At 26.2% G+C, this 20,697-nt stretch overlaps 2 protein-coding genes and 1 pseudogene across 2 annotated transcripts; 1 reads left to right on the top strand and 2 right to left on the bottom strand.

The window, feature by feature from the left end:
• Positions 1-1,748: 1,748 nt before the first annotated feature.
• Positions 1,749-4,120, bottom strand: LOC149055268 (52 kDa repressor of the inhibitor of the protein kinase-like). Its single transcript, XM_089228436.1, has 3 exons — positions 4,015-4,120; positions 1,911-2,573; positions 1,749-1,843 (listed from the first exon to the last, which is right to left on the bottom strand). The coding sequence occupies exon 2, from the start codon at positions 2,500-2,502 to the stop codon at positions 1,969-1,971; it is 534 nt and encodes a 177-aa protein (XP_089084562.1). The 5' UTR covers positions 2,503-2,573; positions 4,015-4,120; the 3' UTR covers positions 1,749-1,843; positions 1,911-1,968.
• Positions 4,121-4,497: 377 nt separating this feature from the next.
• On the top strand, positions 4,498-17,039 carry LOC149055269 (dnaJ homolog subfamily B member 14-like). The gene is made up of 9 exons (XM_089228433.1): positions 4,498-4,962; positions 5,019-5,126; positions 5,185-5,251; positions 6,724-6,869; positions 6,935-7,054; positions 7,128-7,273; positions 15,380-15,486; positions 15,810-15,973; positions 16,045-17,039. The coding sequence occupies exons 1-9, from the start codon at positions 4,830-4,832 to the stop codon at positions 16,164-16,166; spliced, it is 1,113 nt and encodes a 370-aa protein (XP_089084559.1). The 5' UTR covers positions 4,498-4,829; the 3' UTR covers positions 16,167-17,039.
• Positions 17,040-19,591: 2,552 nt separating this feature from the next.
• Positions 19,592-20,317, bottom strand: LOC149055270 (uncharacterized; annotated as a pseudogene).
• Between the last annotated feature and the right edge of the window lie 380 nt (positions 20,318-20,697).

The raw sequence follows: 20,697 nt of genomic DNA on the forward strand, positions 1-20,697 counted from the left end.
CCAAGTGTAGATGAAACAAAATCTATAATTATTATATAAATATTTCATGGGTATTGTGGTAGGTACTTATCATTGCACTGGATGCAAAAAACTGGCGTAGTGCATTGAGGTGAAAAATGAAAATGTCCACTCAGTGCACATTAATCTTGCCGATGGAACATAAAAATATGCACTGATGGCTATTAGTCAGCCATAGTCGTTGGTTCGGCGATATTGCAGACGACTTGAACTGGTCACGAACCGCAATTTGCGGTTAGCTCGTGGTTTATTAACAAGAACGTCAATTTTCGACTATGGTCGTCGGTTTTGGTCGTTTTTGATATTAAAGGGGTGTCGGTAGCTTGATATATCGGCAATGTCTGGTCTTTGGTTAATCTGTAGTTGTTGAACGGTTGATGTTTGAAGGAAGACTATTTCGATCGAGTAAAAACGTCCGGTATTTAAGTCATGTCTCGTACCGCCAATTTAACTACGTGTCACCGCCTCTATTTAGTAGTTCGTAAAGTTTTGGGTCTATAAATATGAATAATTATAGGGTTTCATTTGATGTGATATAGTCTCCTTTATGTATAGTCCAAGTTATTTGGTGTGTGGAGTTATTCAGGACTAGATAATATTTTGGTAAAGTTGCCCTAACGGTTTTTGCTGTAATGCCGTGTTTGCCGTTAGGTTAGGCTACCGCCAATTAGGGTGGTCCAGAAAAGAAATGTTTTGTAGGGAATGACGATTGTACTTTTGCTGCAGTTGTATATATTATAATATTAAAAACCATTTAAAATTCATAGCAGTACGACTAATGTAATTATAATAATTTTACTTAGGGTGAGTTGCATAAACGTTCGTTAACGATTTGCAGACAATTTATATACATAATAGTATAATACTGATAAGTGATTACGCACTAATGGTCCGGTAACTAAAATTAGGTGTTTTATAAACGTCAAATAGTATTAACGGCTCTGTTGCTCTGTAAGTTACCAATGAACATGAAGTGATGCTATATTATTAAAAGATGAGAAACGGTTTGCGAAGTTACACACCCATTATTCATTAAGTATGCGACGGGTTGCGTAATAACGATCACACGTTATTATATTTAATTAATTTTATTATTATTATTATATATTATTATTATATTTAATTATATTTATTATTATTATTATTTATAACGTCATTAGACGTTGCCAATACGGAACGCGATAGCCGATGAGGCACGTGCTCCGGGATGATGGCCGAAAAGTCGAAACCGTACTAACAAGTAACAATTATATATTATGTTATGGTAATAAAAATTAAATCAGTACAATATATCATACGGACCTGAGTCCTGACTTCTGACGATAGCTGGTGTCTGGTGATGATGATCGATGTATTAATATCACTAATAACAGGGTTGGCCAGTGGCGTATTTTGTATGTTTTTTGGGGGGGTGTCCAGATAATATCGGTATATACCTACTTATTTGTTAATTGGTTGCAATATTTCTCTGTTTTACATTTACTACCACCAAGTTCATAATTATTATACTCATCAAATATTGTAATGAAACATTTTTTATTTATTTAATTAAAAGTAGTAATTTTTATGTAATTTAAATCATACATGTATAAAATACCTACTGTAAACATAGTTTTAAAATTTAAAAATAAAAATAAAAGCAAATAATAATAATTTTTAAAATAGAAAATAGAAAATAATAAATACACTTAAAATTATTATACAAAGTAATTTAAATAATAAATTCAAGACGCCTTTTTTTTAAGCTTAATTCCTTCAAAACATCATCAGTAGTAATTTGTTCATTTCTGTGAATCGATAACACAGCCAAACCATTTAAGCTTTTCTATAATAAAATTTAAAATATATTAGTTTTAAATAAATAAAATAAACTATTAATAAATTATATTTACTTGAGATATCGTGTTTCGTAAGCAAGTCTTTATTCTTTTTAAATTTGAAAAGATTCTCTCATTCGATGATGAAGAAACTGCATATTTGTAGCAATTTAAAAACATTTGGATATATTTTTTGACTGCATAGTATTATTGCTTCCATTGCGTTTTTTGGTAAATTACAAGTCTCAACATTTTTTAACCGTCTTTGCCATAGTTTATATTCTGATAATAAAATAGAATCTTGACATTCACTTAAATCAGTCGTGTAAGTTTTTGCCAACTTCAAAAATGTCGTTTCATTTTGTTCAACAGCTATTAACGATTTAAAATCTAAAATTGTATTTTTGTGGTCGATAAATCTTGATTTTAGTTGTTCGATGAATGTATCTAAATAAGGTATAAATACGCTTATTCGAAAATAGGTTTCTGGTGATTCAGTGACAATATTAACTCTATTTATTTGTCTGCCTGTTATTCTTGGCATAAATATATTTACATTAAATTTACTTGCTAAACCTTTTGAATCTTCAAAAATAGCATGAAATTCAATATCTACATTTGTTCGTAATGTCTGAAGTTCTTTTAAGGTATCTTCTGCAAGGCTCATAGCTTCTACTAAATCTATATTTATCCGTTGTAATTGTTTTGATAATGGCAGTCCAAGACCAAATCCTTTAGCTATAATATGTAAACAGATAATAAATTCACCTTGTAATATAGAAGAACGCAAATTACTCGCTTGTGTAGATGTGTCTAAATCCGCCCAATTAGAAATTAAGTCCAATGATTTAACAATACATTCAAAAAGTTCTAGAAAATCATTTACAGGCTTACAGCATGATACCGTTCTATCCACCGAGTAGAGCATAGTCGTTTTAAAGATTTTTTTGAAATATTATACTCTTCAAATCAACTATATTATGGTAAATGTGAAATTGGTGCCGGTGCCTTCTTGACTTTTGCACTACGCGACGGTGGCGTAATTACGGGGGGGGGGGGGATTTGGGTGTCGTATCCTCCCATGACCTTTTTTTTTAAATTGATTAACTACATACCTATGTACTTCATTATCTAATAATATTATTATTTTTTTTTTTTATATAAATGTATATATTGAAATCAAATACCTCGGCGAATTAATATTATTATAAATAGCCTATATTTTATACTTTATAGAAATAATACAAAAAAAACAAATCCTTTATGCTAGTTGTACATAAATATTTCATACCTAGTTTGTTTTAAATGCAGCCACGCAAGTTTATAAGTATCACTATTCACTATTGCAATATGAATATGTTTTGTGTAAGTTTTGAGTTTGTTTATGCATTGTGTAGTGGTACAAAAATAAACCACCGAGCAGTAAAGTGTTATTTTATCGTGGATCGACGACGATCGAAAGAATATTGTCATATCTGTCCTATCTTATCCTATCCTAATATTTTTCCGTAGTCCTATTGAACTAAAAATAACTTATCGATTTGTACACTTAATCGGAATTTATTCCATGTCTCATGTGTACATAAATATATTACTCTGAATTCTGAAAGGTACTTATAATAAGTACTTTTTATTTTTTTTATGGGAGGGGGGGTATAGCCGTATAGGTAAAATGTTAAAATATTTTATCCCCCCCCCACAAAAATGGCCAAATTACGCCACTGCAATTGATTACAGAATAGACAGACCATAGTATAGGGATTTTCGGGGACTACAATTTTATTTATTAAAGCTGCCGATAGGTAGCGTTGTATGAATCAATATTAAATTATTACTACTGACAGCAAAATATTACATATCCAAAACCGGTTTAGTGGCTGTGACAGAAAAAGCGAAAAGCCTATAAATTATTTTATCATGGATAAACACCACGGACTACAAGAAATGTGTATAATTCTTATAATTAATTTCCAAATACCTAGGTACTCAAAACACAACCTTATGCAGTTCACAGTTGAGCCCCTAAAATTAACATATCAAAAAGTTTTAATATTCATAGCTCTGATGCAGATTGGATTGTAAAATATATTTTAACTAATATTAAAAAAAAAAAAAATAATAATAATAATAAATATTATGACATTACAATCAAAATACTATATTATTACGTAGTACGTACATCGTCACGGTGTCACGGTGTCTAGTGTAAAAGGTAGCTTTATTTCAGTATATTCCTTAAGAATGTTCCAATGCAACAAAACAAACATGTTTTTTATTATAACGTGCGTAGGTAGGTATACTGATGTATATGTATGGTACAATATTACTGAATTACATTTATTACTTATAATATATAACTGATCCGACTTTCGAAAAATCTCATAATTATTTGTAATATTTTTAAGTTTTCAATTTCAATTTAATCAAATTTCGGGGGGAACGTCCTGAATCTTAATTCGCTTTCGGCTAATATGTTATCAAAATAATAAACACATCTGTGCATTAAACCACGTCATATAAAATTTATTGTCCTGCGGTATATTTCATCAGGTACTTTATCTGGTACCATGTGACTACCGTGGTGTTAACAGTGTTAGATTAACTATCGATCAGCTGTTTTGACTTTTGATTAATTCTGTCTATCATTATTTCCATATCTTCATTCCTGACTCCTGTTCGTGTTTCATGTTTAATTAATAGTTAATATTAATCTATAACAAACTTTTTTGTTATTTCTTAAATATATTGTTTGTGCTCATTTAACTCGTTTATGTAATTTCTTTATCTTTCGAGCACATTTTTATGCCACACAATTTTTTTTACCCTGTTAAATTTAAGCTGTTTAGACGGCTATAACATTATACAGAGTACCACATTTAAAATGACATAGGTGTATTTTGGGTTTTAATCCTAGTATTCCATTAACGGGAGAGTATATTTTAAAAATTTTACCAAGTTTTGAACTAATATTTTAATTCATACTATTTAATTAACATGGAAGTTAACAAAGATGAAGCTTATCGCTGTTTAGATCGTGCTGAGTATTATATCAGCGAAGGCGACGTTGAAAAAGCAGAAAAGTTCATAAATAAGAGCAAGAAACTATTCCCAACTTCTGAAGCAGATGGCAAGTACATTAATTTTCTCAACTATTAAATCATTTATAAATTTAAATCTGTGCAGAGCTTTTAAAAAAATTAAAAACTCAAGGCTCAAAAAAACATTCAACATCAAATCCAAATGTGAAACCTGACGGACAAAATGCAAAAAAACGTAAAAATACGCCTCCAGGTATTTAATTCTCAAAAATTTCTTTTTCTTCATCAAATAATATTAATTATACTCATAGGTAGCCCTAAAGGAGAAAGAGCTAATCAGCCAACATATACAAAAGCACAGTTGGACACGGTCAAAAAGTAATTAAATATATCATTTAATTGATTATTATTAACTACATTGATTACATAATAATAATTAATTGCAGAAAAAATAAATTGTTTTACCTATAATCAATGCAATGATATAAATCATTCCTTTACAGGCTAAGCACCACATTGATCTTAATACTTGTCAGAATGATTATGTTATTATTATGTATAAGAATATAGTGAATTATAAGCATCCTAATTCTTATTCCTTAAATTATGCCTGGAGCTGAATAGTCATATTGTGTAGATAAATAAACCCCACATTGTGCTATAATCAAAATTACATTTTAGATTCTGAATGGAGTGATAATAAGCATTTAAAGTTTCAAATTTTGACAAAATACTTAAGAATCATGAAAATTAGGAAATTATTTTGAGTTAGAAATTTAAAAAATCTATCTATTTAAATCTGAGATATAAAAAAAAAATCAATATAAGATTCTTCATAAGTTTGTCTACTTTTATCAATTAAAAATTGCCACCCGGATAATCAAATTAAATTTCTATGAGCATTTGAATTTTGAATTTTTACAATATTGAATATTCACTCAATTTCTCTTGTATCAATATTCTTATTATGTTTTTATCCAAAAATGAACAACTGTAGAAACTTTAAATTTACTCCATAGGTATGTTAATTTTATTAATTCTATACTTGATAAAATTTTAAAAATATTTCTGCTCGTTTTATGTTATTTATAGACATTTGAAATTTGAACTTTCTATAAATGTCAATATAATTTTATTCGTTGGGTCAAAAAGCTTGAAATTTTAATTCTAGGTTCCCCATAAGTTGATATAATAGCAGTTGGAAAATATTAAAAGTATTTAGGTACATTTTGTTTTTTATATAACTGTTTTAAGCAGTAATATTTAAACTGTACATCTCAGCTCCCAGGGGCGTTGTGAAAGTTTGCAAAGGGAGCCGCGTCAAAGCACCACAAACCAACATCATACCTAGGTGTTGTATAATTATTATTAAAATTATTTGTAATCATTTTGGAAATGAAAACGACACACCATTTTAAGTTTTATTTCTAGCACTAAAGTCACTGTTATTATCATCCATAAAACATATTGGCCATATTGTATCCTTGTGTTGTTTCAATTTTATCATAATAATTTGGAAGTTGTAAAAATATTGTGAACACCCAAAGGAGCCGCAGGATGAAAAAGTTTGAATACCTCTGGTTTAAAGTTCAAATTTTGACAAAATGCAAACTAAAAATTTAATAATTATTTAGTTAAAATATTCTAGACTGACAAACCTGCTCTACACAGAATTGTTTTTCATGTACAATGATATTATTATTTTATATAATTAAATTCAAATTTAATACCATCCATTACAGTGACTCTCTTGTAAACTACTGTACAGCAGAGTGACATCCACTTACCCACTTTTTTGTACTGGCGTTTGACTTGTTAAAGATTTTAATCATATTTGTATACGTTTATAGAGTTAACAACTGCAAAGATTTCTATGATGTGCTTAACATTAAAAAAGATGCTACTGATACTGAAATAAAAAAAGCATACAAAAAATTAGCCCTTGTATTGCATCCAGACAAAAATCATGCACCTGGAGCAGCTGAAGCATTTAAAAGTGTGTAATTAAATTTTGAAATGATTTCACAAATAAATCATTGATTTTGTTTGTTTTATATTTAGCTGTTGGCAATGCAGTTGCCACTTTAACTGATGCAGAAAAACGAAAACGTTATGACATGGTTGGACATGAGAACTCTACATCAGATCATGTACACAGAAATTATGATCATGGATTTGAATGTAAGTAAATATTTTGAACTTTTTAAAATACTATTGAGATACTATGTCTATTAAATAAATATTTTGCGTGCAGCGGATATTACAGCTGAACAATTATTTAATATGTTCTTCAATGGAGCTTTTCCAAGCAGACAAGGGCCAATGTCAAACCCATACTATTCTCGATCTTTTTCAAGACGTTGGCCACCAGAGACTGATAATGATAATCATCAACAACAGGTAAAATTTTTATTTTCATTATTTTTTTATTAGAAGTGTTATGCTTATTTTTATACCAATTATATTTTAATTCAACACAATTAATAAATAATTTTTTATTCACCAAATAAATAATAAATAAGATACTATTGGTCCAACTGGCTTCTCGTTTTATGCAGGTTCTTCTTTTTTATTTTAATCAAATTAAATATTAAAGCCTAACGCCAAAAAGAAAAAGAAAAAAATATTGTTTTTTAAAATAAAGAGACGATTTCTGTTGGCTTACATATTTATAGGATTATAATTTCCAGTTCTTGAACTCTTTAAATTGTTAAATCAAGATCAAAATCATTTTAGTACCTACTAAGTATGTTATGATTTATTTTGTAGTTGCTCTATACATTACCATATTGTAATAGGACGTATTTTCTATATATTTAAAACTAGCTGATCCCTTTACACTTTGTTGCTTGTTAAAAATACTAACTCTATATAATTCAAAATTTGAGTTTAAATCGTTGTTTAATACCCAGCTAGATATGTCCAAAATTTCCCGTGATGAATTCTTGTAGATTTGCCCTAACTTAATCTCCATTAAAGATTTTTAACACAACAGTCACATAAGATACAGGACTAAAACTATATTCACTATTATATATATTCACAATCATAATATTTTCTTGCATTTCTAGCTTTGTGAAGGTGAAACAATTTGTAAAATTGGTCCCTTATAACAAATAACTAATTTCTCATTTGAACTACCAATCGATCTTTTTTTGGGAGGCATCACAACATAAAAATGGTGTTATTATAACAAAAAACGAAATATCAATAAAAACTTTTAATGCTATAGACGCACGTGCAATAGAAACAAATTCAGGGATAAAAATTTCTTTCACACTAATTATTATGGTTATTACTATTGAAACTAATAGTAACCATCTATAAACAAAAATTTCCATCATAAATTTCAAAATGTGTGTTTGAGTACCTCCCGGGATGAGGCCTTTCACTTTTTAACTAGCCTATCTTCTGTCCATAGGTTTAATATATCTCTGTACCACAAGTTCCAACTTAACCTATGGACTTTCTAACGATGTTATATAGCCTATAACTTTCCTCAAAGGACAATATAACAAAAAAAAAATTTTTAATTCGAACCAATAGTTTCTGAGATTTTCAAAAGTTCAAACTTTGTTAATTCTCCAGCTTTATAATATTAGTATAGATAAATTAATATAATTCCAATAGCGTAATTATTAAATTTACCAATTATTATTTTATATATTTGGTTCTTAAAATTATCTCAAACAAATTACATAATTCTGTATTAGGTATGTTAATGATTATATGATAATTGATTTCGGTAAGTCAGAGTTTTCAAAGTATCTATGATGAACAACATAAAGATTATTTAATAATTAAATACATAATATTAATTCTTCTTTGCAACAAAGTTTCTTAAAACATATGTTTTCATAACTGAAGATCTTAAAAATAAAATACTGGTAATCTATTAATAAAATCATGATAGTATAATATATATATAGAGAGAGAGAGATATAGGAGATAAGATTGAGATTAATTTTAAAGCCAGATATATGTTACATGTAATGAAATAATTTGTAATTTAACATAATAACATATAAATTCAATTTTTTTTTTTTTGTTTTAGTCTGATGAACCATCAATATTATTACAAATTTTCTTCTTTATTGGAACCATAATTTTTAATTATATTTTAAGAAAAATAACTTAATGTAATATTGTAATTGTTTAGCTAGATTTATAATTAAAAAGCTTATAAAAAAAAACTTTATGTAATATATTTATAAGTATTCAGACTTGAAATAAAGAGTGTTTAAAGAATCATGGCGTAGCTAGGATTTCAATCAGGGGGAGAGGGGCAAATTAAAACAAGATTATAAAAATGCCAATAAAAAATATATTAATAATTTAAAGTAAAATAAAAAAAACGGGTAAGGTAATAAAATAAATAAATATAAATAAAAAACAATTGAATAAAACAATTTTGTACGTATAATTATATTAATGACAATCGTCTAGGATCTTCACAAAATCTACTTAGAATTTTCTGTTGTAGCTTTTCCTTCTTTTCATCTATCAGCTTTCTATGCACACTAAGTGTGCAGAGATTTAAAATAATTTACATTGTATATAATTAATATAATTTTGATTTATATGAAAAAAACTATTTCAATTAAAAAAAAAAAATTGTTTTAATTAAATTTGAAGCGCAGGGGTGGGCAAATGCCCCCTGCCACACCCTCACTACGGCCATGAAGAGAATAATTAATAATTTATCAGATGTAATATCATAAGATATTAAAATTTTACTTTTTACCTTGAAATAAAATAAATGTGTTTAAACTAAGTTTAAAATATTAATCGCCATATTATAGTTCATAAATCTTATAAGTATTGGTTGACAAATGGATCATAAATATATATTTTCTATTCGTAAACTAAATTAAAAAAAGCGGAAAAGTGGATATCGCTCTGTTGTACAGTAGATTACAAGTGTTTAGTTACACGTATTTAGTCAAAATTTGAACTCCAAATGCTTATAGAAAAAAATTGTGCCTATTTAATTTTAATATTTTTTAACTGCTATTGAAGCAATATGTTGGAAGCCTTATATTAACTTTTATAAAATTAAAAAAGTTGAAAAACTAAAATGTCAGTAAACAGCTCAAAACTAATCCAAATATTTTGAAAATCTTATCAAATATAGAAAATGCATATATAAACATGTGATAAATTAAATTATCTGCGGTCATTTGTTTTAGAATTACACCACATCTACGACTTACCCGCTTTTTTAATTTTTAATTTATTATAATTCATTGTTTCAAAACATATTATATAATCGTGTTTGATTTTTGTTTAATGTGTTATTAATTATTATAATATATTGAAATAGTTATAAATTGTGTCTATTCTTGTAAAAAGCCATAAACTATATTATAAAGTTGTAAAAAATAATTATTTGTTCTATTATTTTTAATGATCATGTTATGCTACTCCCGTTTATCTAGATAGATTTTATTCATTAAATTATTTTGAAGTGCGTTTTTGTCTTTTTAGTTTAGTTCAACGTTCATATTCATTAATAATAAACAATTTATTTATTATAAGTAGGGCCCAGTTCTCTTTTAGATATCATTATCACTACTGATACTTATAATATAAGAGTAAAAAATGTGGACAATTGAACACAGAATTTACCAAAGGTTATTTTAAATATTTTAGGAGTTAAGTAATATTTATTTTCTTTAACATATCTTGGAATATTTTATTTATTATGAGAAAAAAATACTTATAATCTGATCTGATTTTTCATCGGTCTGCAGGCAGTTAACACTTGTTTGTGATTCCCACCTGGTCAACTATTTGTCGTGTAGTATTGTTATGCCCCTGCACATAAGTCAGGTGCTTAACAATGTTACTCAAATTTAACATTGTATATATATATATTTTAATTTTCAACTATTATTGTTATTTTACATTCGAGACCTACCTTAACATATTTATTTTATGTTGCAGTGAATATTTGTTCTCTATTAGACTCTGAACAGAGTGATGAATGTATTGATTTTACAATGATGTGTTTTTTTTTTGTGTCTGTGTACAGCATAACTAGTCGAAATAATGCTTCAATTTCAAACTTTGGGGGGTGATTTCTGATGTAAAAGTGAATATCCTTGGTGCATTATATAGGTCAAAATTAAACATTTTCCAACAGTTTTTAAAAAAATCGAGAAAAACAAAAAATAAAATGACAGAAAAACGGGAATTTTTAGTTTTTTACGCAAAACCAGTTTTTGACCAAATCGATTTTATGGTTGTAATTCAAAAACTAATCACTGTAAATACTTGAAATTTTCACCAAATGTTTATGTTAGTGTTAACTATATACAGTTTAATTTTCAAAAAAATTGTTGAAGTGTCGGTAAAAAAATTTTGGATGACCAAAAAAACTTGAAAATTTAATACAAGGCTCCTTATGAGTTGTTCTTGTTTGAAAAATTTGAAAAATTGAAAAATTGATTAACCATGCCTTATTCAAAATGCGTCCTAATTGAAAAATAATATATTTGTTTCAATATAGAATATATGACAATATTTAAATATAATATATCCTAGACTGACAAATCATCTCCGTTCAGAATCGTTTTTCGTATACAATGATACCTATCATTGCATTCAAATATAACCTACCTAAGTCCACCCCATGGCCTAATGTACAGCAGAGCGACATCCACTTATCCACTTTTTTTTTATAATTATTATATTAGTTTTTATTAATTTGTTACTTATTATGTAAAAGTTAAACATTTTACAAAAATAAAGCTTTATTTAGTCAAAAAATAATATTGAAATTTAGAATATTATTGCACATTAACGTTAAGCAGGAACATCGGCTCACAGACGATGATGTCTGACTTGAATAGTCCGAACCCAACAAAACTGATTGTTTCCTAGGTTCCTTTTTAATAGAAATGGAGTATAATCGTAATCATTCAATTTATTGCTTACCAATTATATATTTTTTGAAGAAAAGAATAATAAATTCAAATTTTCAAGAAAATTTCTCCAATATTTTTTATACTTGTATGCCCAATTAACTGTTAAATATTAGTTATTTTTATTTAAAAGTGTTCCAAAAATATTCTGTTATAACACATTAATATCTTCAAGTAAAAGGTATTTATATCTGTATTAAAAACTAAAAAGTAGGTATAGTTTATTAATATTATGCCTTGATTTTTGAGTTTTTGACACTTGTTACAGGGACTTAGATAACATTTTCTGTGGTACTTGTTGATTTTGTTTATTGAAAACTACAATTTTTGTTTTTACTTGTGTTTTATATAAAAATTTGTTAATATTTACAATAAAAAATTGGTTTGTTCTTACATTATATAATGTTAATCAAACTAAAGTTTTTGGTTATATTATATTTTGATATGAACTTGATAATATTCAAGGTTTGTTCTTTGTTGACAATTTGTTTGATGTTGTATAGGAGACAGAGAATTTCTGTATATCAGAAAAACATAGTTCTTACTTATATCTATCATGATCTGATTTACAAAATGTCAAAAACTTACTTCTGTATCTCTAAGTTTAGATTATTATTGTAAGGAAACTTTAAATTAAAAAAAAGACAAAGCATTATGCTTGATGATTTTTTTATAAAGCATTCCTCAAGCATATGTTTTAATGTAATCTGTGTTGACATATATTGCATTTCAATGGATGATCTTTGTTTATAAAGAAGAAATGAGTGGCAAAATTGTGTACAATTCTTATTTTGATTATCTCAATATCTTGACATCAGTTGAGGTCTGGAGGTGTATACCATTGTTTTACTGAACTTTTGATAGATTTAAGTTTATTTTTAGGTAGTACAGAGTGTCAGTAATGTTGTCATAACAAGATACAGCAAAACTTCTCTATAACGGACCCTCTTTTAAAAAATAATTATTTAAATGAAAAATATTATGGGTTTGTGTTTGAAAATTTGGGATTTTAACAAATATATTATATTATTTAAAGCATCTTATAAAAGGGATCTTTTATTGGATTTTAAGTTTTAAGGCTAAGAAACAAAAATGTTAACAATCCTAAATGAATTATTTTTAATAAGTAAATTTGTAAGAGATGTGCATAATCCTTATAATTAATTTCCAAATACCTACTCAAAACACAACCTCGCACAGGTCACAGTAGAGCCCCTAAAATTAACATATCAAAAAGTTTGAATATTCATAGCTCTGTTGCAGATTGGATTATAAAATATATTTTAACTAATATTAAAAAAAAATAATAATAATAATAAGTATTATGACATTACAATCAAAACACTATATTATCATGTACACTGTGTCTAGTGTAAAACCTTGCCTTATTTTAGTAAATTCCCTAAAATGTTTTAATGCAACAAAACATACATGTTTCTTATTATAACGCGCGTAGGTAGGTATACTGATTTACATTTATGGTACTGAATTACTGAACTGCATTTATAACTGATCCCACTTTCACAGTAGACACTAGACATTTTTATGATATTTAAATATGATACAACACTTGTGGCTTTGTCAAGTACAAAATTTCATAATTATTTATAATATTTTTAAGTTTTCAATTTTAATTTCATCAAATTTTGTGGGAAATGTCCTGAACCTTAATTTGCTATTGGCTAATATGTTATAAAAATAATAAACACATATCTGACATTAGTGACATTAACCCAAGGTTTATAGAATATACTAGCTTATTCTGGTGCCTTTCGTTGCCCGTTAAAAATACCGACTATATAATTTGTCGTTTATACCAGGCCTAGTCATGATCAAAACTTCCCATGGATTTACCCTATCTTAATCTACATTAAAGAATTTTAACACAGTTATTCAAAATACAGGACTAAAAGTATATTTAATAATATTATTTTTTTGGATTTTTAGCGTTGTATAAGTGAAACAATTTTTAAAATTGCTGCCTAAAAACAAATTGCTTATTTCTTATTCTTCCATACTAAATTGTATAAAACTATATTTAATAGTATTATTATTTCTATAAAAAATCTCAAATTTACATTAAAAAATTAAGGGAAACTTATCAAGATCTAATATTGCCTATAGATTTATGGGATTTTGTAGCTTTCTGATGGTAAAAAAATTTTAAAATCAGTTAAATAGTTCCAGAGATTAAACCAATCAAATGAACAATTTTTCTTCTTTATTAATTTGTATGTGTATTGGTGTATGTTATCATTGTGCATTTTATCGTTCGACAATTATTATATAATATGAGTATAATATTCTATTCAATTGTTGAAACTAAACTAATTGTATCTACAAAATTTAAATAAAAAAAAAAAATAAAAAAATATTCTATTGGTATATTGACTATTAAGTATATATTGGTGTACGCGCGATGCAAGAGATTAGTTTTAACGATAAACTTTTCGGAATAATGCTTATTGTTCACCCTCGGACAAAAATGATAGGTTGAAGGTAGCTGGAAACCCACGGGCCCTCATGAGCCAGTGCTGTGCAGCACAATACATATTGGTGATGAATAATTATAATTGATAATTACTCCACTAAAACGCAACATTTTTGAAAATCCTCTCCTATCGCATTGTGAAAATATGAGAAGAACCTCTATTCCAAATTTCAAGTTTGTAGTTTTTGAGTTACAGCTTTTATATGTATAGATTCTATAAACCTTGACATTAAACCACGTCATGTCCTGCTGTATTTCATCAGTAACGGGAGAGTATATCATATTTTAAAAATTTTACCAAGTTTGAATTAATATTTTAATTCATACCATTTAATTATGGAAGTTTATAAAGATGAAGCTTTCTATTAAATAGAATCCCCTGTATAACTGAAAATGTCAATAGTCCCGAGGCAAATAATATATGCAATTCTACCTCTCTATGACGGAAAACTCTTTATAATGAAAAAATATTTGGTCACATGCAATTCTGTTATAGAGAGGTTTCACTGTAGTTTTATTCTAAATTGATGGGAATATATCATTGGGGAATATTTTTTTGATGGTGTAACACCATTGGTGTTGTTTGTCATATTTTTACTTGTTAGAAAAGTTGCTGCATTAGTCCTTTCATTCCTACACGTGAAGGTATCTACTTAAAATAAATGTTTTATGAGTGTCATTTAATTTATTTTGGCTTATTTGGTTATTTAATATGATATAATATAATATTTCATTATGAATATTATAATACTTATTTTACTTATCAACTAATATTGTTACTATTTAAAGTATTAGAATTTTTGTCCTAATAAATATTTTTGTTGTGTTTTTTTGTTTTTGTTAATTTTATTGTATTGAACTACTTGAAAGTTGAGATTTTCTATTTTAATAATATTCAGTATACTTAACGCCTAATTAAAGCTTTGATAAAGGTTGGCATTTTAAATTTAAAAATTATTTCTATTTATAAAATATATATGAGAGAAATAATGATTTTTAAGTTATAAAAATTTAAATTTTGGACAGTGTTATATGATTAACTTTTATAAAATGTTTATTTGTAATATTACTATGTTATTTTGTTTATAGGAGTCATCAAGTATATATTTTCAACTGTTACCAATTCTTCTATTACTACTGCTATCATTGTTTTCAAACTTCTCCTATGACCCAGTGTATACTCTAAAACATTCCCCGTAAGTATTTTACATTGATACTTATTATGCCGTTGTAAGTAAAATGCCGTAAGTCACCATGGAACAATTTTGTGAAAAACATGTTTTTGTATAAACTAGAAAGTATGATTTACAGCATTTTAGTTATTTGATTATTGCTTATATTGTACTTTTTTGGGTAATATTTCAGACATATGACATTTTCATCTGCAAAAGCCAAATTTTACAATTATTTATTTTTGTTTTTACCTCATTTGTATATTTTTAAGGACATGTCTTTTTTGCTTATGACAGCAGTATTATAGTTAAAGATTATTGAATAAATATGTTAATTTTTTTTTAAGGAAATACCCTGTTCTTCGCCGTACTTCATTCAGAGATATTTCATATTTTGTGAAAGATAATTTTCATACTGACTACACAGGCGATTTAAGACGTCTAGAGCTTACTATTGAAGAAGATTATATAAATACAGTACGAACAAAATGCATACGTGAAAAAGAATACTGTTAGTAACACTTGACTAATAATTTGAATGTATTGAACATATTATAATTATACATTATTATGATGTTTTAGATGAGTCCTTAATGTGGAGAGCACGTTTAGATGATGATTCTACCTTATTCAATAAAGCATCTAAATACCAAATGAAGTCGTGTGACGAGTACCAAAAATTGATGAAACAAAAATATAAATAATTTTATGTTCTATAAATCTATAATCTATTATACCACTTCTTAGTTATGTTTAATTTTTATTTTTTGAATGTAAAGAGTATGTATAGAATGTATAGATGTTAACAGTTCATAAAATATAAACACTGCGTAGAATATCACATTTTAGTTCAAGTTTAATACTATTTTGGTTTACAAATTGATAAATGTAATATTTCTTTTAATAATTGCATTATTTTATATAAATTAGAACATTGTAGTTGGTATGTCAAGTTATGTACCTATGCATTTTTTGTAAGGATAAACATAAATATGCTTAAAATAATCATTGTAAAAGATAAAATGTTAAAAAAGAATTAATTTTAAACTATGTATTAGGATAACAATTATGTATGAGTTATTCATATTAACGACCTTGTTATTATAATAATTCATCCGATTTGACAATTAGTGAATGCCAAATGGATATCAAAAAATACCTCAAATACAAAGTGGTTATACTTTGAACACTGATATAAATATTATTTAAGAATACACAAATTCATAACAATTCAAGTATTATGTTACAAATATTATATAAATAATTTATTCATAAATAAACTATCGCTTTTAAAATTAGTTAGCTTAAAATTGTGTGTGAATTGTTGGCTTTTATATTTCTATTTATATAATAAATTACTTTATTATTTTGTTGTTTAATTGTATTAAGGTTATTTAGAGAATTTTTTCTTTTAAGATAATTGATTTTTGATTAGGTATTGGTTAAATTATTAGTTAAATCATTTTTTATACAAAACTTTGGTGTTTAAAAATAAATAATGTTTATAATACCTATGTTTGTATTTATAATAATAGATAATCGTCAATTTTAATAAAGTATAAATATAAAATTATTTACTTGTATAATGTATTTTTACAAATTTACAATGATTTAAGTGTTATCATTCCTAAATCAAATTCATGGTCTTATAATTGGAAATTAGCTCAATATATCTTGCCTACTGGTATAATATTACCTACATCAAAACATTTGTTATTTTGTAAGCTACTGTCTAATGCCTACCTATGTCTTACACATCATATTCATTATAAATTATAAAAAAAAAATTTACATTAGGTATGTATTAGTCCTTAGTTCTTAGAGAAAAGCTTTAAATTAATTATTTGAGTTTATTGGTCATCTCCATTCTTTTCTAAACTATTGATTTCACTTAGGTTTATTTTCCTTTCGATCCAAGACACTTAATACAATACCTACTTGGTCTTTAAATGCAGCCAACATATTTTATATTTTGATTTCAGCACCAGTTTTAAGTTCAATAAAAAAATGTACAATGGCTCCACTGCATGATATATAATATTTTAAGTGTATAGACTTGGATACTTATTAGGTACATATTATTTTAAATTACCACCTCAAGTATTTCCATCCCCAATTTTAAACACTCGTCAGAGGTTGGCAATCGCCTAAAATCTCTTTCAGAAACTACAAATATATTTTTTTGTTTTAAACCAAAAATTCATAGAAGTCGTCATAGATTAGGGTAGGTAAGTAGGTACTAGATATCCTAATTTATTAAATATATATGTATGCAGAGTGTCCCACAGAGATCTGATAAATGAAATAACTTTTGTTCTAATCAATATTTAAAAACAATTTCTTTTAAATATAATTCATAGACACTTGGGCTACATTTTTTATTTTTTAATACTGAAAATAAAAAACTTAAAAATTGATAAAATTTTTTTTCGAAATATTCAGTATAGCCCATTTGTAATGTATAATATGGTAAAAACACTTATTTAAGTCAAATGGCTGATTTTTTACAATTTTTTTAAATATCAATATTTTCGTTAAGTAAATTATAGTAAATTATAGTAATGTATAGTTTATACATCACATATTATTAAAATAAATGTAATAAAAAAAAATAATTATATTTTAACATGCGCCCATTTAAAAATTTTCTTATAAAATTTTGAAGACATATTTATATATTTCATCTACATAATATATTACATTTTAAAGAAAATTAAATAACCTTTTAATTTAAAATTTTATAAAAAGTAGTTAGTACAATCACGTGAGTTGTCATATTACTTAATTAAATATATCGTGAACGCGAAATCCCATATCGTGTATCGACAATCTTATTATTATATAGTGTTCGCAAATCGTTACGTTACATTATTATACCTATATTTATATTGTCGTGGACGCGATTGTCACTTATTATAATATATTATACATTTTATTTTTAACGGAGGCTTGACTATTTTCCTTGACTCGCATTTAATATTTTTATACCTCCATCGAGAATCACTACATATTATTATTATCGTTATTGGTGAAGACGTTTGCTCAAAACCGTAGCAGAAAAAAGTCATTTTCATTGTAAATAAAATATTATTATTACTCTTTCCAAAATTATAATTCAATAAATTATTAATTTACTATAAATATATATTTTTTTTTTATTGCATACAAATAAACAGCCCCAATGTTTAGAAATTTAAATTACAGATATAGGGCCTCCAAAAAAATTGTATCCACGGGCCTCAATGATCATAGTTCCGCCACTGTAGGTATATATAGTATACACATGCAATATTATATTATATATAGTCGGTTCATATATAATTATTATTTATTTAGAAAATGTAATTGTAATACTTTTATTACATTATTGTATCATTGTACCTACTTTTTTTTATGTTTTCTTATTTCCTGTTATTTCTTTTACCTAAAAAAAAAATTACGGAAATCCGCTATAGTTTGGTAGGTAGGTCTTTATGGATCTAATGTTTATCGTAGCCGTAGGTACGTCTACAGTTTATCTACCATATCATAGGTACCTACAATCTACATACTACAATAGCGTTATTATTACGATTATAATATAAATCTGATAATTTCTGTTGTATTTATATTAGGTTTTTATAAAAATAATAAATTATAATTGTAAATGTAATTTTTTTTTTTTTTTTTTTTTTTTTTTTTTTTATTAGGAAAGAGCCCTCGGCAGCATAGGCCATTGGGCTTACAAAATATGAATAGCTTAAATTAAATATTTACAGTACAAATGTAGTTTTATATAAGTATTTACATAAAGTATAATTAATAACCAATAAAAATTTGTATATTAGTAAAATAGGTTAAAAATATGTTTAAAATATAGTCTAAAAATGTCGAACTAAAAATGATATATATTTTGTAAAATACATTTCATTTCTGATTATTTTGTTATATCTATAAGCACATATTTCGTAATCTTTTCGTTCATATTTATTTTATTTTTGTAAAAAAACCCGTAGGTACCTACCTATTTTAATTTTTAATAATTCATTAATTGCCATTGAATTTGACTTTTGTGGTGCTTCAATAAAAATTCAAATATTTGGATGAAGAGTTCTTACCAAAAATTTAAATTTATTATTGAAACCTTCACTTATATTATTTGTTCTATTGTCTGTGTTTTTCTTTGTAGCATTATGTACATTCCATAAATAAGGAGAAAATATTGTTGAAAATCTTCACAATTACAAAGCATAATTTGATTTTGTAGTACCTATATAGTTATATCTTGTAAGTCCCATTGACGTATGTTATATCAAAGTATAACAATAGTTCATCGATATTTGGATCATTGAGATAATTTGATAAATCATACAGCACAGACATATTCAAATACCTAAATAATTAGTATAATAAAAAATAAAACGTATATAATAGTTGTTATTGTAATAATATTATTTACATTAATAATAGTACATACTTTTCTTAACATATTTCAGAGCCAATAATGCTAAACCTTTAATCATGCTAACCATTTGACGAATGTTTTCATTTTCTTTATATATTGTAGCTAATCCTATATGCTTTGAACTTTACGGCAAATACTTTGGGAAAGATGATAATAACTGCAATATTGAAAATTAATGTCAACAAACATTAATTCAATAGCTTGAGTCATTGATTGTTCAAAGTCAATACTTATAGTTTTAATATCAACTCAGAAAACATACATTTAAGTTTCTATAAAAGTTCAACATAGATTTCTTTTGTTTTTCTTTGTAATAAAGCATAAACACATGGAATTGATGTGTTCTTAATATACGCATGAATAATGTATAAACTAGATAAAATTCTCTAGGACAAGTAAAAAATATTCCATCCATACACCACTTGTCCGATTATGATAACTCTAACATTCTTTCGGGAGATGCAAACCTGCAATTCGATTGCAGGTATATTGTTTTCATTAATAAAAACTGTTTTGGTTCGGCACCTCCTGTATCCCAATTACTATTTATTTTCAATTCCGATAAAGGGCATACTGAAAGATACTTTTTATTCTGAAATCTTTTTAGTGATTTTTTGATCGAATTTTCTACTGTCAATAAAACTATTGTTTCGTTTGATAAATTAGACGTTTCTTCTGCATAAACTTTGGAAGGTGTATCAAAATTGTTTTGGGCTTTAGTTTTTAACTTTTTTTTCATTTTTGTTTTAATATGTGCTTATAGATATAACAAAATAATCAGAAATGAAATG

The sequence above is a fragment of the Diuraphis noxia genome, unplaced genomic scaffold (assembly GCF_037042655.1).
Source record: "Diuraphis noxia isolate RWA-SAM2 unplaced genomic scaffold, SU_Dnox_SAM2 contig0005, whole genome shotgun sequence".
NCBI classification, from domain to species: domain Eukaryota; kingdom Metazoa; phylum Arthropoda; class Insecta; order Hemiptera; family Aphididae; genus Diuraphis; species Diuraphis noxia.